Raw genomic sequence first — 22,039 nt, forward strand, 5'->3', positions numbered from 1 at the left:
TATATACAGATGAATTCAAAATGGATCACAGAGCTAAATGTAAGAACTAAAATTATAAAACTTTTAGAAGAAAAAACAGGAGAAAGTCTTCATGACCTAAGGTTCAACAAAGAGTTCTTAGACATGACACCATAAAAGAAAAAAAATTGGACTTCATCCAAATTAAATGTTTGCACTTCAAAAGACACCATGAAGAAAATGAAGAGACAAGTCACAGACTATTTGCTAATCATGTATCTGATAAAGGACTCATATCTAGAATATATAAAGAACTCTTACAACTTAATAATGAGATAAACAACCCAATTAAAACTGGGCAAAAGATCTGTATAGACATATCATCAAAGAAGGTATATGAATGGCCAATGCACAAACAAAAATATGCTCAGCATCATTAGTTATTAGGGAAATGCAAAGTTAAATCACAATAAGACACACACCCCCTTTAATAGATATAATAAAAAAGAGGGGACAAAATTTAGGGGAATGACATCATAGAAATGGTGGCGTGAGGAGAGCCTCTTGAAATCTCCCCTGGAATTTACAACAAACTGAACAGCTATAATTCCACAAGGACTCCCTGCACAGCAGACAGGCAAGACTAAGAGACATGCAACTGAAATCATCTAAAGGTGGGCAAATTGTGTGAGCAGGGGAGGAGGAGAGCAGGAAATGTGGAGATGCGGGCCATGCACGGCCACAGGCCCCAGACCGAGCTCCAGGCTCCGCGCTTGTTGCATTCTGGAGCTACCGCAGCTGCGAGAGAGGGAAGAATTCGGACTGCTAGTGCTCTGCTTATGACCCAGTCCTGCCTGAGGGATCAGTACATAACACGGGTGAACCCAAAGCTCACAGCAGAGACCTCAGAGCAAAGACTGAGGAAAGAAGGGTGAAAACGGTGGTTTAAACCCTCACTTCCAAGCAGAGGATGGAAGGCATAGGCATGGAGCCTAGCCGACCCCTCCCGACCCTCCCAGAGCTCACCCGACACCCACCTGACCAGTGCTGGAAGTGGAACAGTAGCAGTGTCAGATCAAAAAAACAGAATATTTGCAGTTCTGAGAACTGTGGTCCGCAGCCATGGACTCACAGCCCAACTAGGTCTAGCAAAGGGGAGGGAGCCTTGGGTGCAGGACTGGCTGTAGTGGTGGTCACCACCATTGCTCAGAGCCACCTCTCACAACCAACCCCGCGCCTGACCCTCCAGTCTGGGCAGATCCCTGCAAGGGTAAACAGAGCCACTGAAACACGCAGGCCCTGAATCTGGAAGAGCTGTGGAACTTTGGAAGCTCTCCACATCTCCCATGGAGGCAGTGGCCTGAGACCCAGGTGACCTGCTCACAGAGGAGAAGTATACCTTCCAGGGAATTGTGTGAGAAGCTGGAAGAGTGAAGAGAAAATATAACACTATAGCATGAGAGAGAATAAAACGCTGCAGTCAGAGAGAAAATAAAGCATTCTACCAACACCTACTGGAAAGCAAAAGAAAGACCTCTTGCTACCAACCTGTTGCAGAACCCACTCTTGTAGATGCCTAGGAAGATAAATAATAATTCATTAATTGCCATAAATAACCAAGGTAACAAGGCAGCTCAGAAAGAAAATGAAAAGTCTCAAGAAAATGAACTTAAAGGCATGGAAATATGTGACCTAAATGACAGAGAATTCAAGATTGCAGTTCTGAAAAAACTCAACGAGATGCAAGAAAATACAGACAGGCAGTTTAATGAACTCAGAAACACAATCAAAGAACAAAATGGGGCCGGCCTGGTGGCTCAGGCGGTTGGAGCTCTGTGCTCCTAACTCCGGGGGCTGCCGGTTCGATTCCCACATGGGCCAGTGGGCTCTCAACCACAAGGTTGCCAGTTCGACTCCCGCAAGGGATGGTGGGCTGTGCCCCCTGCAATTAGAAAAATGGCAACTGGACCTGGAGCTGAGCTGTGCCCTCCACAACTAAGACTGAAAGGACAACAACTTGACTTGGAAAAAAAAAAAAAAAAGTCCTGGAAGTACGCACTGTTCCCCAATGAAGTCCTGTTCCCCTTCCCCAATAAAATCTTAAAAAAAAAAAAAAAAAAAAGAACAAAATGGACATTTAACCAAAGAGAATGAAATTTTAGAAAGAACCAAATAGAATTTCTGGAGATTAAGAACTCAGTAAAATGTGCTTGCTTCGGCAGCACGAATACTAAAATTGGAACGATACAGAGAAGATTAGCATGGTCCCTGCGCAAGGATGACATGCAAATTCGTGAAGTGTTCCATAAAAAAAAAATAAAAAAAGAACTCAGTAAAATGAAGAATGAAATACCCAGCTTAGCTAATAGAGCTGACCAGATGGAGGAAAGAATCAATGACACCGAAGATAGAAATCTGGAAATGACACAGATGGAAGAAGAGACAGAGACTTGAGAACTAAAAGAAATGGAAACACTCTATAAGAACTTTCTGACTCCATCAGAAACAGCAATATAAGAATAATGGGCATACCAGAAGGAGAAGAAATGGAGAAGGTCAACAGAGCGTATATTCAAATAGTCAATGAGAACTTCCCAAACTTGTGGAAAGAACTGGACTCTCGAATCCAAGAAGCAAATAGAACACCTAATTACCTCAATCCCAACAGGCCTTCTTCAAGGCACATTGTATTGAAACTGTCAAAAATCAATGACAAAAAAAGAATCCTCAAGGCAGCCAGGGAAAAGAAGATGATAACCTACAAAGGAAAGCCCATTAGGTTATCATCAGATTTTTCAGCAGAAACTCTACAAGCCAGAAGGGAGTGGAGCCAAATATTCAAACTATTGAAAGAGAGAAATTATGAGCCAAGAATAATATACCCAGCAAAGATATCCCTTAGATATCAAGGAGGAATAAAGACCTTTCCAGACACACAGAAGCTGAGGAAATTTTCTAACACACAACCTGCACTACAAGAAATACTGAAGGAGGCTATTTGACCTGAAACAAAAAAGCAAAATAATACAAAACCATGAGTTAGTATTATGAACAGACAGATAGAAGCAGGAAATGGCAACCCTACACCAAATAAGACACTATACAAAACAATAAAGACACTAAACATAACATACAGGATAAAGAAGAAGAAAAAAAAAACTTAAAAAAAAAAGAGGGGCCAGCCCAGTGGCTCAGGCGGTTAGAGCTCTATGTTCCTAACTCCAAAGGCTGCCGGTTCGATTCCCACATGGGCCAGTGGGCTCTCAACCACAAGGTTGCCGGTTCAATTCCTCGACTCCCGCAGAGGATGGTTGGCAGAGCCCCCTGCAAATAAGATTGAACATGGCACCTTGAGCTGAGCTGCCGCTGATCTCCCAGATGGCTCAGTTGGTTGGAGTGCATCCTCTCAACCACAAGGTTGCCGGTTCAACTCCCGCAAGGGATGCGGGGCTGCGCCTCCTGAAACTAGAAAACGGCAACTGGACCTGGAGCTAAGCTGCGCCCTCCACAACTAAGACTGAAAGGACAACAACTTGACTTGGAAAAAAGGCCTGGAAGTACACACTGTACCCCAATAAAGTCCTGTTCCCTTCCCCAATAAAATCTTTAAAAAAAAGAAAAAAAGAGGACAAAGACAACTTGCTACTGAAGTGCAGAAATCAACTCACAGCATAAATAGGGATAATTTGGGACAACAAAAACATAAAAGGGGAGAGAGTAAAGGTCTGAACTGGCACAAGGGAATGGAGAAGGTAAGCGTGCTGAAGAAAATGGAGTACTCTAAATATGAAGCTTTCTTTTACATAAAGTTAATGGCAATCACTCAAAAAAAATCCAGAACTGAAATATATAACATAAAAAAGGAAGAAACAGAGGGAAACATCATAGAATACCACCACACTGAAACAACAGACAACAACAAAAAGGCAAAGAAACAATGGAGACATAGTCCTACTAGAAAACCAAAGATAGAATGATAGGAAATCCTCATATATCAATAATCACCCTAAATGCAAATGGACTGAACTCACCAATAAAAAGGCACAGAGTAGCAGAATGGATCAAGAAACTAAATCCAACCATATGCTGCCTCCAAGAGACACATCTCAGCTACAAGGACAAATATAGACTCAAAGTGAAAGGGTGGAAATTGACACTCCAAGCAAATGGTATTCAGAGAAAATCACGTGTAGTCATAATGATGTCACATGAAACAGACTTCAGGATAAAAAAAGGTGACAAGAGACAAAGATGGGCATTTCATAATGGTAAAGGGGACTATACAACAAGACATACAGTCATCAATATTTATGCCCCCAATCAGGGAGCACCAAAATATACCAAGCAACTACTAACAGAACTAAAGGGAGAAATTGACCAAAACACAATTTTACTAGGGGACCTAAATACAGCATTGATAGCTACGGACAGATCATCCAAACAGAAAATAAATAACGAAATAGCAGCCCTAAATGACACATTAGATGAAATGGACATAATTGACATTTATAGAGCACTTCATCCTAGAACATCAGACTATACAATCTTTTCTAGTGTACATGGAACATTCTCAAGGATAGACCATATATTGGGTCATAAAATCAGCCTCAGCAAAGTTAAGAAGATTGAAATCATACCAAGCATATTCTCTGATCACAAGGCTTTGAAATTGGATATCAACTGCAAAAAGAAATTGGGAAAAAACACAAATATGTGGAGATTAAACAACATACTTTTAAAGAACAACTGGGTCAAAGAAGAAATAAGAGGTGAGATCAAAAGATACATAGAAACAAATGAGAATGAAAATACATCCTCCCAAAATTTTTGAGATGCAGCGAAAGCAATTTTAAAAGGGAAATTTATATCTTTACAGGCCTATCTCAAGAAAGAAGAAAAATCGCAGATAAATAACCTCACGTTACACCTTAAAGAACTAGAAAAAAAAGAACAAATGAAACCTAAAGTCAGCAGAAGGAAGGAAACAATAAAAATCAGAGCAGAACTAAATGAAATAGAGAACAAAAAGACAATAGAAAAAATTAATGGGACAAAGAGCTGGTTCTTTGAAAGGATTAATAATATTGACAAATCCTTGGCTAGACTCACTAAGATAAAAAGAGAAAAGACACAAACAAAATCAGAAATGAAAGAGGGGAAGTTACCACAGATGCCACAGAAACACAAAGGATTATCCAAGAATATTATGAAGGGCTATATGCCACCAGATTCAATAACCTAGAAGAAATGGACAAGTTCTTAGAAACATATAGCCTTCCTAGACTGAATCACGAAGAATTGGAAAATCTAAATAAACCGATCAACAGTAAGGAAATTGAATCAATCATCTGAAACCTTCCCAAAAGCAGAAGTCCAGGACTAGATGGCTTCACTAGTAAATTCTACCAAACATTCAAAAGGATCTAATACCTGTCATAATCAGACTCTTCCAAAAAATTGAAGAAGAGACAATACTCCCTCGTTTTATGAGGCCAACATTACCCTGATACCAAAACCTGGTAAGGATAACACAAAAAAAGAAAACTACAGACCAATATCTCTGATGAATACAGATGCAAAAATCCCTAACAATGGGCCGGCCTGGTGGCTCAGGTGGTTAGAGCTCCATGCTCCTAACTCCAAAGGCTGCCGGTTCGATTCCCACATGGGCCAGTGGGCTCTCAACCACAAGGTTGCCAGTTCAATTCCTCGAGTCCCGCAAGGGATGGTGGGCAGCGCCCCATGCAACTAAGATTGAACAGGGCACCTTGAGCTGAGCTGCCTCCCAGATGGCTCAGTTGGTTGGAGCGCGTCCTCTCAACCACAAGGTTGCCGGTTCGACTCCCGCAAGGGATGGTGGGCTGTGCCCCCTGCAACTAGAAAATGGCAACTGGACCTGGAGCTGAGCTGTGCAGCCCTCCACAACTAAGATTGAAAGGACAACAACTTGAAGCTGAACGGCACCCTCCACAACTAAGATTGAAAGGACAACCACTTGATTTGGAAAAAAGGTCTGGAAGTACACACTGTTCCCCAATAAAGTCCTGTTCCACTTCCCCAATAAAATCTTAAAAAAAAAATTATACATCACGACGAAGTGGGGTTCATTCCAGAGGCACAAGGATGGCTCAACATACACAAATCGATCAATGTGATACACCACATAAACAAGATAAAGAACAAAAGTCATATGATTATATCAATAGATGTAGAAAAAGGTTTTGACAAGGTATAACATCATTCATGATTAAAACACTTAATAAAATGGGTATAGAAAGAAAATACCTTAACATAATAAAGGCCACATATGACAAACCCTCAGCTAATATCATAATTAATGGGGAAAAACTGAAGCCCTTTGCTCTACATTCAGGAACACGACAGGGATGTCCCCTATCACCTCTGCTTTTCAACATAGTGTTGGAAGTCCTCGCCAGAGCAATCAGCAAGAGAAAGAAAGAAATGGCATCTAAATTGGGAACGAAAAAGTTAAATCGTCACTTTGAAGATGACATGATGCTATATATAGAAAACCCTAAAGACTCCACCACAAAGCTTTTAGAAACAATAAACAAATAAAATTGCTGGCTACAAAATCAACGTACAAAAGTTCATTGCATTCCTACATACCAACAATGAAATCTCAGAAAAAGAAATTAAAAAAAACAATTCCTTTCGCAATTGCAACAAAAAGAATAAAATACCTGGGAATAAAGGATGTGAAAGACCTATACACTAAAAACTATAAGAGATATTTAAAAGAAATTGAAGAAGACAATAATATGGAAAGACATTCCATGTTCATGGATTGGAAGAATCAACATAGTTAAAATGACCATATTACCCAAAGCCATATACAGAATTAATGCAATATCCATCAAAATCCTAATGGCATTTTTTTAAAGAAATAGAACAAAAAATCATCAGATTTGTATGGAACCACAAAAGACCCCAAATAGCCAAAGCAATCCTAAGAAAATAGAACAATGGTGGAGGTATCACACTTCCTGACTTCAGCTTATACTACAGGGTTACAATAATCAAAACAGCACGGTATTGGCAGAAAAACAGACACACAGACCAATGGAATAGAATTGAGGACCCAGAAATAAACCCACATAAATATGGAAAATTTTCAACAAAGAAGCCAAAAACATACAATGGAGGAAAAACAGTCTCTTCAATAAATGGTGCAGGAAGAATTGGAAAGCCACATGCAAAAGAATGAAACTAGACTGCTATCTGTCACCATGTACCAAAATTAATTCAAAATGGATCAAAAACCTAACCATAAGACCTGAAACAATAAGCTGCATAGAATAAAACATAGGTACTAAACTTATGGACCTTGGGTTCAAAGAGCATTTTATGAATTTGATTTCAAAGGCAAGGGAAGTAAAAGCTAAAATAAATGAATATATCAAACTAAAAATCTTCTGCCCAAACGAAAAAGCAAAAGAAAACATCGACAAAATAAAGAGGCAACCAACTGAACGGGAGAAGATTTTTGCAAACACCGCCTCTGATAACGGGCTAATATCCAAAATATATAAGGAAGTCATACAACTCAACAACAACAAAACATAATCCAATTGAAAAATGGGCAGGGGCCGGCCCGGTGGCTCAGGCGGTTAGAGCTCCATGCTTCTAACTCCGAAGGTTGCCGGTTCAATTCCCACGTGGGCCAGTGGGCTCTCAACCACAAGGTTGCCAGTTCAATTCCTCGAGTCCCGCAAGGGGCTCCACCCCCTGCAACTAAGATTGAACAGGGCACCTTGAGCTGAGCTGCTGCTGAACTCCTGGATGGCTCAGTTGGTTGGAGTGCGTCCTCTCAACCACAAGGTTGCCGGTTCGACTCCCGCAAGGGATGGTGGGCTGTGCCCCCTGCAACTAGAAAACAGCAACTGGACCTGGAGCTGAGCTGCACCCTCCACAACCAAGACTGAAAGGACAACAACTTGAAGCTGAACGACACCCTCCACAACTAAGATTGAAAGGACAACAGCTTGACTTGGAAAAAGAAGGCCTGGAAGTGCACACTGTTCCCCAATAAAGTCCTGTTCCCCTTCCCCAATAAAATCTTTATAAAAAAAAAAAAATGGGCAGAGGACCTGAATAGACATTTCTCCAAAGAGGACATACAAATGGCCAATAGACATATGAAAAAATGCTCAACATCACTAATCATCAGAGAAATGCAAATAAAAACCACAATGAGATATCACCCTACCCCAGTCAGAATGGCTATCATCAACAAGACAAATAATGTGTTGGAGAGGCTGTGGAGAGAAAAGAACTCTCATACACTGCTGGTGGGAATGCAGATTGGTGCAACCATCATGGAAGGCAGTGTGGAAGTTCCTCAAAAAATAAAAAATAGCATTACCTAGGAATAATCGAGCACATATATCTTTACAGATAAATGTTTTCAGATTTTTTGGGTAGATATCCTTTGATAGAAGATTGGATAAAGAAGTTGTGGTATATATACACAATGGAATACTATTCTGCCTTAAGGAAAGATGAAATAGTGCCATTTGCGACAGCATGGATGGATCTTGAGATTATAATGCTAAGCAAAATAAGTCAGAAAAAGTAGAGAACCATATGATTTCAATGATATGTGGTATATAAAACTGAAAACAACAAAACAACAAGAAAAATAAATGAAGAAACAAAACTTAGACACAAACAATAGTTTAGTGGTTACCAGAAGGTAAGGAGGGGGTGTGATAGATGAGGGTAAAGGGTATCAAATATATGGTGATGGAAAGAGAACTGACTCTGGGTGGTGAACACTCAATGTGATATATAGATAATGTATTACACAATTGTACACCTGAAATCTACGTATCTTTGCTCATAATTGTCACCCCAATAAACTTTAATTTAAAAAGAATAAACAAATCAAAGAAATTTATATAATACAAAAAAAAAGAGGTGACAGCAAACAGAGGTGGGGGTATGGAGAGACTGGAACCCTGCTGGCAAAATGCAAAATGGTGCAGGCACTTTAGAAAAGTTTGGCAGTTTCTTAAAAAGCCATTCCCCTTCTGAGCATCTCTCCAAGCAAAATGAAAGCATATGTCCACACAGAGACTTTACACAAACATTCACAGCAGCTTTGCTCATAATAAACAAGAGTGTAGAAGTAGAAACTGTGTTCATCAACTTATGAATGGAATACTATTCCATCGTGAAATGGAATACTATTTGGCAATAAGAAGGAATGGAGTGCTGATATATGCTACACCGTGGATAAACCTCAAGACATTACTCCAAGAGACATAGGAAAGACCACACACTGTATGATTCCATTTATGTGACATGTCCAGGAAAAGTAAACACAGAGACAGAAGTAGATCAGTAGTTCTGTGGGCCGGGGGATGGGAAGGGGAGGAAGACTGCAAACAAGTGAATTTTGTGGAATGCAAATTACACCACTAAATGAATTACAACAAAAAAAAGTTGGATCTACATATTGAAAGAGTACACCATGTGCCAGGGGAAATTGACCTAAAAGGATCAACATAGACATATCCCAGTGACGTTATTGGACTTACAAGATGAAGAGAGACTCTTTGGGCAGCTGGATTAAAAAAATCAAGAGATTATAGGGGAAAATATCAGAACAAGAAAAGGTATGAGTTATGAACCTTTAAGAAACCACAAACTTCTAGAAGAAAAGATGAGATAATAAATATGGAGTGGAAAAGACCTTTCTAATTATGACTCAAAAGCCAGAGCCATGAAAGAAATTGAGAACATTAAAAAAGTCTTCATGGGAAAGAAAACCTCAACACCATAAGCAAAGATATGAGACAAATATGGGAAACATATTATTTACAGATCATATTATAAAGGTCTAATCTTCCCCATATATGAAGGGATCCTAGAAATGAATAAGAAAATGACCAACATCGCAACAGAAGAAAAGAGAAAATTATACGAACAGGCAATTAACAGAATGGGAAACACAAATGACTTTTAAGCATATGAAAAGATGTGTAACCTCATTTATAATGAGAGAAATACAAATTGAAACTACACTGAAATGCCACTTTTCACATCAGATTGATAAAAACCCAAAAGTTTATACCAGATTTGCTGATAAGGCTCTGAAACATGGCTGATGGGAGCGTAGGGTGGAGGACGAACAGTCAGGGGCCAGCCAGGAAAACACCATACTAGATATTTTAAATAGAGTGAATTTGACAGGAAAAAAGTGTTGGAAGGGCCAAGAGACCTGGAAAGCGAGGATGCCCAGAGATTAGTAGCAGGAGGCAGACCCTGTCACTGTACTCCTGGGGTGGGGGCACAGGGAGGCAGTGGTGGGACCAGAGGCAGGTGCATACCCACCCTGCAGGGAGAGGTTGCTGTAGAGGGTGCCGGAGCCACAAAGAAGGTGTAGTGGGATTGCAGAGAGGAGCTGCCTGGCTAAGGCAGGCATCCTGGAGGAGGGGGCAGCCAAAGCTGAGGTCTCTGAAGGGATGCAGCCACTTCCAGACATTTCTCCTGAATGGGGGGGAGGGGAGGGAAAAGGGGCGGGAAAGAGAGGGGGGAGGAGAAGGAGAGGGCAGTACAACAGTATCTCCCCTTCTAGTAGTTGGCAAGGGAGTCTGGGAAATGTAGTTTACAGGTATCTAGCCCCTGAGATGTAGAGCAAGGAAGGGCAAGAATGAAGCTTGACAAAGACTTGTACAAGAATGTTCATAATACTCCAAACGCTGCATCAAGCCCAATGTCCATTATGAGGGGATGGATAAATAAACTCTCATGTTCCTAGAATGGAATGCCATCAGAAAGAAAATATTGACACATGCAACAACACAATGAATGTCTAAAAGCAGTGCTGGAGCCAGTGTCTTTTTGTATTTGTCAAAAATCATCAAGCTCTACACTTAACATCTGTGCACTTTATTGTTTGTAAATAATACCTTAATAAAAAAATATTCACCATTAAGAGAACGAAAAGCCCCAAACATAGAGAAGATATTTACGATACACACATCTGACAAACAATTGTCCCTGAAAAAATTACGTACACATCAATAAGGAAAATACAACCAAATAGAATAACGGGTAAAAGATATTAATAGGCTTTTTACAGATGAGGAAAAACTAATGTTTGTAAACACATGAAAAGATGCTCAACTTTCATTTATAATCAGGAAAATGCAAATCAGGATCATAGCAAATAACATTTTACATCCACCACATTGGCAAAAATTAAGACGCTGGGCAATAGCAAGTACAGTGAGAACGCAGAGTAGCAGGGACTCTCATTACCGTGCTGATGAAAGTGTAATTTGGTAGCATTACTTTTGCTTTGAATTTCTTCTCCATTCCTGGGCATATAATTTAGCAGGAAGTCTTGCTTTTGTGACTAGGAGACTGCATATGAATGTTTATCACAAAATTATAGTAGAAAAAAAGATACAATCTAAGTGTCTTCACATACCACATAATTAGAGGTGGGTGCTACCAAACATTCAAGGAAAATTATAACCAAACAGTGGGATATATACAGAAATGGAAATGAACTTCAGCTATGAATGCTAATATAAAAAAAAACAGTATTGAGCAAAAGATGAAAAAGCAGATGAATAGAGACTGAAAGCTTCCAGCGATATAAAATGTAACGATAGCGTGCTTGTTAGGGCTGCACACACATAGGTGGTAAAAATGAAAAAGAAAAGCAAGGGTGTGATTACCCCAGGAGTCAGGACCATGATTATTTCTTGAGTAAATGGACCTGGGAAAGGCCCACAGGGGCCTTCTTTGGGGCTCACAGTTTGCTATCTCTGAAGCTGTGCTGTGAGTTCAACTTTTATTTTTCTTTAAACTATATATACATTGTATATACTTGCTGTCTACATATTTCATAATTTAAAAACAAGTAGAACATAATGCTAAATGAAAGCCAGACGCCCAGGACCACATCTTGTATGAGTCCAGGTATGTGAAATGTCCAGAACAGGAAACTCTACAGAGACAGAAAGTAGATTAGTGGTCACCTAAGGTAGGGGACGTGGGGGAGAAGAGAAAGAGACTGCTAGTGGGCGCAGGGTTTCTTTTTGGGGTGATGAAAATATTCTAAAATTGACTATGGCGATGGTTGCACAACTCTGTGAATATACTACAAACCACTGAGTTGTCCACTGTACATGGATGAATTGTATGACATTGTGAATTATATTTCAATAAAGCTTTTTTTTAAAAAACAAGTCGAGAAGAGGGATGCTCTCAATGGGTAATGAGATGGTGAAGCTGACGGAAAGGGAGACCGGATTCCTCCAGAGCAGGGGTTCTCACAAGTTAGCTCACATCTGAATCGCCCTGTGGGCTTGGTAAATCACGGATTGCAGGGGAGGGGGGGAAGGGGGCATCCCCAGAGTTGCTGATTCTGTATGACAGGTGGGGCCAGGATTCTGCTTTTCTCACAGGTCCCAGGCAATGCTGCTGCTGTTGCCCAGTGACAACACCATGAAGACTGTTCTGATAGTGCCGAGTGACCAGTAAGTGGATGGACAGGTGGATGGATGGATGGATGGATGGATGGATGGATGGATGGACAGAGGTGAGCAGATGAGCAGTGGACGGCATGGATGGATGGGGCTGCTTCCCAGTAATCCGGGAGAAGATGGGGTTGGGGAAGTTGTAATATGGAGAGAAAGGCTTGAAGTCAAGACCTAGTTTCAACTCCTATCATGGGTTCACCGCCCTCTAGCTGTGCACTGTTGGGCGGGTGACCTCCCCTCCCTGAAGCTGAGAACTGTGGGTTAACAGTGCCTATCAATGTCCCATGAGCTAATCCCCTTAGAGGGCCAAGCACAGAGCCCAGCACGTGGTGGGTGAGCGCTCTGCTTTCTGGCTGGATCTGACTGTTACCATCGTAGATCACTGGGCTGTGCTGTGTGGTGGAGACGAGAGGCTTGTAGTTCAGGTCCATCTTGTTTCCATAGTGGCCAATGCTGACCTCGAACTGGATCAGCTCCTTGAATTTGGGCATCATGGTACAGGAAAGGAAGATAACGCACAGGCCATACTTTTGGCGGTTCTGGTGCTTCTAGAACAATAACCCACAGCACATGAGCCAGGGATGGACAGGCTATAAAACAGGCAGGGGCAAGGATGAGGTGCCTGTTTCTTTCAAAAGCTATCTTTGCTTCTCTCAAGGTGAGCTAGACCATGACGGACCTCGCCCGCCCTCAGACCCTGCCTTGACTTCCACTCCCTTACCTGGCTCATCAAGGGGGAAGTCCCTCCCAGGACCCCCAGCACCTGGCCCCCTACACCCTGCCCACCCTGGGTCTTTCCCTTCCTGAAATTGGACAGGTGGCTCTTTCCCTGTCAGGTCAGTCTCTGGGTTAGGCCACTTCCCCCCACCAATGTTTGGCCACCCCACCCCTCTCGTTTCTGCCTAAATGCCCTCCTCAGATGAGACCAAGTGTGGGCAGGGGTGCATGGTGGTAGTTGCACACACTCGCACATCCTCTCTGGGTCCTTCACAAGCCCCCTCCTCCCACCATGCCCCTCATCTGCTCAGGGTTCTCACCCATCATATTAGCCTGTTTCTGTCGCCAAGCTCAGCTCTACTCTTGCATGCTCCCACTCTTGTTCACTAGCTCAGGTCTCCCCTGCCTTAAAGATATTCCCCCCCTCCCTCTGAGCTCCTATTTAGCTACCACCTGATCTTGTCTCCTGTCACTCTCCAGCCAAGTGGCTATGCACTTGCCTCCATGAACTACCTGTGACCTCTCCCTCCCTCCTAGGGCACCTAGCTGCTCTCGGGACCCAAGGCTACCGGTGTGCCTTCCCAGTTACCAGCGCACACTTCTGAGTCCTCAGCCTTTCTCTCCACCTCACTCAGGTCGCTGACAGCCCCTTTCTGCAGCTCCCCCCCTCCGGAGGCTGCCGCAGCACATTTCTCTGCAAACTGCTCCTCCACGGCCCCCTAGGCTCCAGCTTCAGCTCCCTTTTCTCTTCACTCTGCCTACTCCCCCCGGGCAGGTCCCACACAACCATGGTTCCGATCCTGCTGGGCTGGTGGCACACCCATCTGTCCAGCAGCCTTGGGGACTGGCCTCACAAGCACAGATCAAAGGTGGGGTTCATCGTCTCCCCCAGACCTGCTTCTCCTTCAGGGAGCCCGTGTTGGGGCAAGCCGCCTTACCACCTGGCCACCCAAGGCAGAAAATTGGTGTTAGCTTAGAGGAGTTGGCCTTACTTCTATGTCCTGTTAGTCAGTGGCTCCAGTCATTCTGCTTCCGAAAGGACTCTGAAACCAGCACCCTCTTCCCCAACTCTCCTCCCCTGTGACTATATCCCGTTCTCTTGAGTAAGTGGGTGGCCCACCTTACTCCCCTCCATCTATTCTTAACACTTTCCTGCCTCAGTGCCCTGCCCCTGCTTTTAGGAAGAAATCCAAACTTCTCAGAATGTGCCTTAAAATGTTTCTCCTTAACTAGATGACACATTTCTTACACTGAAGCTTTATCTTGTCTTTACTGGGTCCCCTGGACACCTGGGATTTGGCACAGCATGAAACCATAGCAACTCAGTAAAGACTCAGGTAGCTTGACCACCGTCCTCATGGGCGATCACCGCATTCAGCTTATGGCCAGGCCCAGAAGCAGGACGCACAGTCGACAGGGGCGGGCAGAGGACCCCTTTCGTGCTGGAGTACCTCTACACTGGTCACTTCTTGGGAGAGGCTCTTCACCATCGTGTCTTGGTGGGACTTGATGTGGGTGACTAATTCCAGGAAGACTCGGCCTCGATACGCCAAACCATCCTTCACAGAGCTGGGGCTGTTCTAAGGTAACCAGGAGGAAAATGGTGAGAAATGGGATGAGAGAAACAGAGCAGGCCCATCTCTCGATACCTCTGTAGCAAAGACAGAGTTGTCTACTAACTTCCTGCCCAGGGCTGACCATGACCCAGGGAGGAATTCCAGACCCCTGACATGACAGTGCCTGGAAACCTCTGGGCCCCTGACCCCTCTTCTGCACCCTTAAACCCACTTGGCCCTACGGCATTCTGCTTGCCCACCCCATAAATGCTTCCTGATGGGAGGGAACTGTGATGACTACCGAGAGTGCTCTCTCTGCCAATCAGGGCATGCCCTGCCTCCTTGCCCACAGTGATTGGCCCAAGGGGAGCAGATGTGACCTGAGGAGGCCAATTACAGTGCTTCCCTGGGCTTCCCTGTTAGAGGCTCCTGTGGCCACATTCCCAGGCCTGACTGCCATGGGAAAGAATGAGGCCCAGGCTGGAGAGCAGGAGCGATGAGAGATGAAGAGAGAGTGAGAGTCCTCAGGTGGCACTCGTGCCCCCGTGCCTGCCTCTTCCTCGCTCAGAGTCTTTCCTAGCCCCATTTCCTCTTGTAAGCCAGTTGGATTTGGCTTTCTGACATTTGTCACCAGACCTAAATAAAAAGGCTTTTCTGCATTGACTTGTGTTTCTTTTGTCTCATAGGTTCTTTCCACCTGCTGAAAATCTTACCCGAGGTTTCATCTCAGCGCCCCCTCTCTGTTCTGTTCTTGGGCCACAGAACATGCCCCACATGCCCACCGCCATTCCTGTACAGGCTTCATGTTCTCCACAGCGTGTGATGGACAGAAATGGGACCGTGTCCTTTCCGGGCATCTCCAGGGCCCAGTGCCTCACACATGGTTGGTTTTACCTCTGTTCCCTAGAGCTGGAGTGAGAAGCTTACAGTGCCGTCTTCCTGGATCTGGAAAGGAGCCTTTTTGCCCCCATGGAGAGTCAGGAAGCTGGGGCCAAAGCAGGGCAGGAAGCCAGAGTACATTCCTGCAAGGAGAGGGTGAGAGGGCAGACCTGGTGGAGAGGCGCAGCAGTACGGCAGGGTAGGGTGGGGCTCGCTTGCCTTCCATTTCTGCTCCTGTGGATGAGATCTGGTTGAGGGAAAGGCTGGCAGTCCCAATCTCATCCCGGCAGTTGCTTGTGGAGCTGGAGAGAAACACACTGCAGTCTGAGCCCCTGGCCGGGCTCTGATTTTCTCCTCCCTGGCATGTTTTTCAGTCTCCACCCAGTTGCTCACCAGTCCAAGACTCTGAATTTGATGTAGCTGGAGAGGCAGGGCAGCTGCAGGGGGGAGGCGAGAGGAGCAGTGGGCGCATGCTCCTACTTGGAGGGTCAGGTCCTTTCGGAGACCGCAAGGCTTGGAAGTCTGGGTCCAGGTCCAAGGCCTGGCTCAGTTACCAATGCGCCATTTAACTACCACCAAAATTTCCCATGGGGGCTTCTGGGCCCATGGCCTTGGGGCCCCCACTGACATGGACCTCTTGCAAGGCCCTGGGAGAGACTAGGACTGCATCCTGTGATCGTTTTGTATTCTTGTTCTTCAAATGGCCCACTAACTGCATGCGCTCAGGGCCTGTGAGATCTGTGGACTTGATGCTTCAGTGCTTGCGCAGCCCTGCACAGTCTGAATGCATAGTCACCAAACCATCTCGTGGGGAAGTCGTGGGCCTAGAATGTCTTCATCGCATCTAGCAGTGGGACATCTAGCTCCTCAGAGAGTAAATAATAGTGGCTGCCTGTCTGGGGAGGGGCTCCTTTGTCCCCTGACCTACTGAATGATCTGTCTGGATTCACCTGAGTGACCCTTCCTGACACCCCCACTAGGCAGGTGCTGTTCTTAGTCCCATTTTCAGACAGGCACAGAGAAACTGAGTTCCTGAAGTTCTCATGTTACACGCAGGAGCTGAAGCAGCCTCAGAGTTCCTAACCAGTCTGCCATAACCCAGTGAAGGCTGGGATTGTCCCTGTTTACAGATGGGGAATGAGGCCCAGAGAGGCAGAGGGGCTTGCTCAAGGTCACACAGTAAGGGGTGGAGTCAGGACTGGAATCCACGCTTCTGAGTCTCATCTCCACTCTGCTACAGGGTTTTCTCAATTATGAGAACAAAAGAGTCCATCTATAAAACAGCTGCTAGGGTTTAGGCCTGAGTGAGACCCCCATATTCTCAGCTGGGGCCTCTTCTCCCCTCACAGAAGTTCCCCCCACCCTCCGTTCTCCACTCTCCTCGTCCGTCCATGTCCCCCTTGCTGTGCAGGCTGGGGTCTAAGGGGAGGTAAGGAAAGGGCTTTCCAGTGGGGCAGCTGGCTAGTAAGAAATGCGGCCACATCAAAGTGAGGTTCACATCAGCCTGCTGCATTTCCAGAGGGAGAGTGACAATTAGGCCTGCATCCACATGGCCTCAGCCCTGGACACTGAGTTCTGCCAGGAATGGGGGTGTGTGGACACCTTCATACATTAGAAGGTTGAAGGAGGGACTGGTTCTGTGCCACTGGTTCTGAGCCTGATGGCAGCTGGACACAAGGGAGGACTTCCAAGGCTCTGAGCATCCATTAAGCACCTGGGGGGCTGGCCATGAGCCCTGTCATAGCCTGGGATAGGTAGGAGGGAGTTTGGCAAGGGTGGGGGACTAGGATGGACTAGGCCCCCTCTAAACTCTCTTCCTACTTTAAGAGTATATAAAATCATCCACGAATGTGGAGATTATGAGGAATGGTTAGAAGTGACTCACCAGGAGGCAGACTGACGAAGCTTCTAGAAGCAAGGAGAAGGGCCCACAGGAGTGGGAAGGGGAGCTCACTGGCTAATTTCATGTCACACAAACATAAGAGATAAGGAAAATGAACACTCTCTCTGTGGCCAAATAGATGCCACCCAAAGTTCTGTCCACTGGCACTCATGACAGCACTCAAGTTCTCTCAGAACTGTCATGTCTTTTTTGCACACAGCTCCCAGAAGCCTGGCTCCTGGGCTGGGCGACACCTGGCATCACCCACACTGATGACTGGTGACTGAGAAGGACTGCAAAGCTATAAAAATCAGACCGTAGAACCCCACAAAGAAGGGCATCTTGGGGCATTTAGCTATGAACGAATAATAACTACTCCAGAATAATAACTAAGAATAAAAACTAGTGCCCTGGTGCCTCTAGACCATCAACAAAGGGCTGTCATTGTATTCAGGGCCCTTGGCCTAGGAAATAAGAAAATGCATAATACATAATACTATTTAGAATGAGTCTTTAAAGTGATGGTTGTGGTGTACTTTTTAATGCAGGTGAGAGGGCACATTTACATTTTCTGGAAAGTTCAGTTGTATGGCCCACTCGTTTCTTAATACTGGATAAAGTAAGGTTTTCCAGTAGTCCTGGGCTTCCTGTGTGCCCTGTCAGCCAAAGCCCTCCCCCCTCAGTGCTCCTTGGCCCTTCCTTCCATCCACACCCCTACACACACCAACACCCCATCGTTCCTCCCATGTGTGAGGCATGATGGGATGGCAGTACCTGAATCCGGAAGGTCAGGATTTTGTTCCAGGTAGGGTTCTCGGTTTGGGTCTGCACCTGTGTCTTGAGCTGGGAACATCCCAAAGCAGTGTCAGTGCCAACCTGTCTCCCTCCCTCCGCTGCCTCACCTTCCAGCCCTTCCAGTCCAGCCCACAGAGGGACACTGTCCCTCATGGGAATCCCTGGTCTAAAGACACATGGACAACTTCTCGTCAGCTACAACTTCAGTCCTTTGTGTACCCACTCAGGTCCAGATTCCTCAATATTTGTCCTTAAATCAGCTTTCAATAGACTGAATTAGTAAATAGATATAAGGCTCTAAATTTATTACATGAGTGCATAAACAAACATAGATTTTGTTAGATAAACTCTAAGATCCCAATAGAAAAGTGAGCAGAAACAGTGCTGATGGCAACAGCACACATGGCACCCCTTCTTGAAGCATCACTTGCCTTCATTTATAAACCTAGCTTTATTCTAAGCAATCATGTTAGGGAAATCAAGGGTTGGTTGGACTGGTTAAACTTTTTAACACATGCTCAGAAAAACACAGAAATAAAATTTTTGAAGTGTGTGGCATCTCCCACCCATGATCATCTCAGCAGGAGCCGGCGACAAACCGTGCTCGGTGTGGCGGCCTAAGGCACGGGCACCAGTCCTTTGGTGCTCCTCCCTTCGAAGCGTGCACCCTGACCCCGCTCCCCTTATGTATGGGCCAGATTCAATGACTTCTTCTCACAGGTAGAATATGGCGGGAAGGGTGGTTTATAAATTTGGAGGAAAATTTATTTAACTTAAATCCTAGCATTTCCCAAATTTGAACATAGGACCTTTTTTTGCACATAATACCCATCAGCAAACTTTGGAAAACGCTACTCTATTTACAGAAGTTCATGGAATGTCTGCAACTCTTTTGCCCAGAACTTTCAATTTATAGATGAAGAAACTGAGGCCCAGAGGGAACAGAGACAGTTTCAATAACGGTCATGTTCAGGCATGTTGTTTCATGCACTCATTGGGCATCTGTACCTTTGGTTTTCTCGGGGGTGTCTTCTCCATGGGAGGCCCTGGGCACTGAGGTCCTGGTCCAGTGGGATCCCATTGTCCATTAATGGATGTACTGGGATACGATCCCTGGGGTCCTGCCCACCAACCCAGTCTTTTCCCCTACACTATTTTTTTCTAGGTGACCATTTCTCTAAGCCTTGCACCCTTTCTACACTTACCTTTTCCCCAATTAGTTCCACCTCCAACAGAGGACTCACTAGCTGGTGTTTCTCTGTGAACAAGAAGTTAAAGGATTCCTGAGACAGCAGCATTTATTTTATTTTATATATATTTTTTTTTTGAGGAGGGGGAAATAGAGAGGTGACAGAACAACTGAAAACCCTCCCCACTCTGGGCAGACCACTCCCATTTCCACTCTGTCTCTTTGTGCTCTTTTGTGTCATGACCTATATTGGCAGCAGGGGTGGGGGCCGGCATAAGGAGCCTCTGCACATCAGATAGGTCAGGGTGTCCATGAGGCCGCCATAAAAACAACTCTTGGTGGACTTTAGTCTCACCCTCTCCCTCCACCCTCCACCATGTGGGTTGGTGCCCACGTGGAACAGGGAAGCCCCATGAGGACCCAGGTGCCTGTGAAGGGAACCTGAGGGCCACTGTCTCCCCGCCACCCTGACTCTCACTGAAGTGAAGGTCCTCTGCACAGTAGATGAAGAACTGTAAATAGGCCATGTTGATTGGGACCATTGTTGACTTGAAAATCTGAATATCGGTGTCATCAGCCCCATAGGGCAGCTTTTGATCTACCTGGAGAAACCAGAGAGCTGGCAGGGTCAGAGTCATGGGGAGGCCACCAGATTTGGCTCTCCTGACCTTCCACTTGGAATAGGGCGAATGGACAGCCCTAAAGTGACACAGTGGACAAATGAAAGCAAATGAAGGTCAGTGGCCACTTGGAGGGCCCAGGGGTGTCCCATAGGAGCAGCCAGGGTAGGAAATATTACTGGGGTAGGGGCTAGCCTCACCACGGCCTGCTCTCCCACACTGAGGGCACAGATGGTGACTTTCAGGTAGCCTCTCACACCACTGCTGGGTTCATTTGGCTGGCAGAGGCCTAACCATTTCCTCAGGAGTGTGTGACCTGGAGAGGTAGAGGGTCCATGGGAGACCAGCCTCCAGTCTCCATCCTTCTCCCCTGAAACCAGTCTTTGTTTGCATGGGAGAGGGGTGTGGAAACATGTCTCATACATTCTTCCCATCCAGTGGTAGGAAAATGGGAGTGGCTCCTATCCTGAAGCCGAGATTGCACACACACCAGGCTGCCAGCTACTGCATCTGGGAAATAGGGACCCCGTATTCCTATCTGGGAACCTCAGCTGTTACTGTCCTGGTCTGAGAGAGGCAAGCATTTTCCCCAACCTTAAGTCCCAGCCTCAACCTCGTATGCATGTTATGGCCAGGTCACAGAGGAGACCTCCCTGCAAACTCCAATCCCCAACACTGGCCTTGAAAATAGAAATTCAACCCAAGGCTGTAATAAAAGGTTAGCATTTGACCCAAAGGGATGCCTTGAGTTTTGCGGAGAAAGATGTTGTTCTTATAAAACAAGATAAAATACCATAAATTACAGTAAAATGTTGTCAAGTACAGAAAATAATTTGCACGCTCGAATACTCTCCCCCCGTGTATTGAACGTAGAGGGATTTGGCGATGTTTTGACACCTAGTCTGATTTTTCTCAGAAGACACACATATTTGCAGTAACTGTTACCTACCTGGAGAATGGTAGATAAAACCAATATCTGTCTGAAAAGACAAGAGTGGAGTAAGAAGATTTGTAACACCAACTAACTTCATGACAATACCAAGCACTCGCACTGCCCTGACTCCTTTAAACTTTACAATCTAGAAGTTGGTCCAATATCACCATCACTCTGCAGAGGGTACTGAGTTTGGGGAAAATGCCCAAGTCCTTACTCCTAGTGAGTGAGGAGGCCCGGATTGCTCTGTACCCACCATGTGGCACTGGCTGAGCACAGCGCTGACTCTTGATGCCTGGGGGGCGAGGGTCTGTTCTGTCTTGGGGAAGAGGATGGTCAAGGGAAGAGTTGGCAGAGAGACTGTGGGTTTCCCTTTTCCCTGGGAGGAGGTTTCTGACTGAGGTGACAAGGAGGAACTACAAAGGGGCACAAGGAAACTTTGGGGAGTGATAGATACATATGTTCATTATCTTGATAATGATGGTGGTTTAACAGGTGTGTACATATTTTTAAATGTATCAAATTATCTATTTTAAATATGTGCAATTCATTATATGTCAATTATACCTCGATAAAGACAGAAGAAAACAAAACAATATAAAACTCAGTCGCCTCTAATGAAGCAATAAATCTAGGCACTGATCATTAGTAGTTGTTAACAACTTAAAAAGAGCCCAGCAGACATTTTGTGCCTTCTGCTGAAGTCATCTTGCCAGGTAATTGAGTTAAGTCTGATGGCGCCTCTAAACGGAAATGCTGGGCAGAGGGCCCTGTGACCTGATCCCCTGGAGATGTGTTGAGCAAGATCCAGAGGGGGGGGTGGGGAGGGGGGGGGCAGGGGGGGACGCGGGAAATGCTACCGGACAAACTATCCAGTTTCTTTAGCAAATAAATTGCAAGGAAAAAAAGGGGGTGGGGCCAACAGAATAAAAGAGACCTGAAAACACATTTTAACCAACTGCAAGGCATGCATCTGGTTTGGATCCGG

The 22,039-nt window shown here is 45.0% G+C and overlaps 1 protein-coding gene and 1 non-coding gene across 2 annotated transcripts in view; one reads left to right on the forward strand and one right to left on the reverse strand.

Moving 5' to 3' along the window:
• FER1L5 (fer-1 like family member 5) overlaps positions 1–22,039 on the reverse strand; it is a 54,373-nt gene that overhangs the window by 19,966 nt on the left and 12,368 nt on the right. The window contains exons 10-19 of the mRNA XM_019725908.3: positions 21,067–21,097; positions 20,318–20,433; positions 19,976–20,099; positions 19,514–19,566; positions 18,288–18,356; positions 16,025–16,068; positions 15,851–15,933; positions 15,680–15,774; positions 14,648–14,776; positions 12,850–13,027 (exon numbers count right to left, since the gene is read on the reverse strand). Coding sequence (XP_019581467.3) covers positions 12,850–13,027; positions 14,648–14,776; positions 15,680–15,774; positions 15,851–15,933; positions 16,025–16,068; positions 18,288–18,356; positions 19,514–19,566; positions 19,976–20,099; positions 20,318–20,433; positions 21,067–21,097 — 922 coding nt within the window. The remainder of the gene's footprint in view (positions 1–12,849; positions 13,028–14,647; positions 14,777–15,679; positions 15,775–15,850; positions 15,934–16,024; positions 16,069–18,287; positions 18,357–19,513; positions 19,567–19,975; positions 20,100–20,317; positions 20,434–21,066; positions 21,098–22,039) is intronic.
• Positions 2,165–2,271, forward strand: LOC141572037 (U6 spliceosomal RNA). The gene has a single exon (XR_012497048.1). It is a non-coding gene; the product is annotated as a U6 spliceosomal RNA (small nuclear RNA).

The sequence above is a fragment of the Rhinolophus sinicus genome, chromosome 2, assembly GCF_057876585.1.
Source record: "Rhinolophus sinicus isolate RSI-liver-muscle chromosome 2, RSI-T2T, whole genome shotgun sequence".
NCBI classification, from domain to species: domain Eukaryota; kingdom Metazoa; phylum Chordata; class Mammalia; order Chiroptera; family Rhinolophidae; genus Rhinolophus; species Rhinolophus sinicus.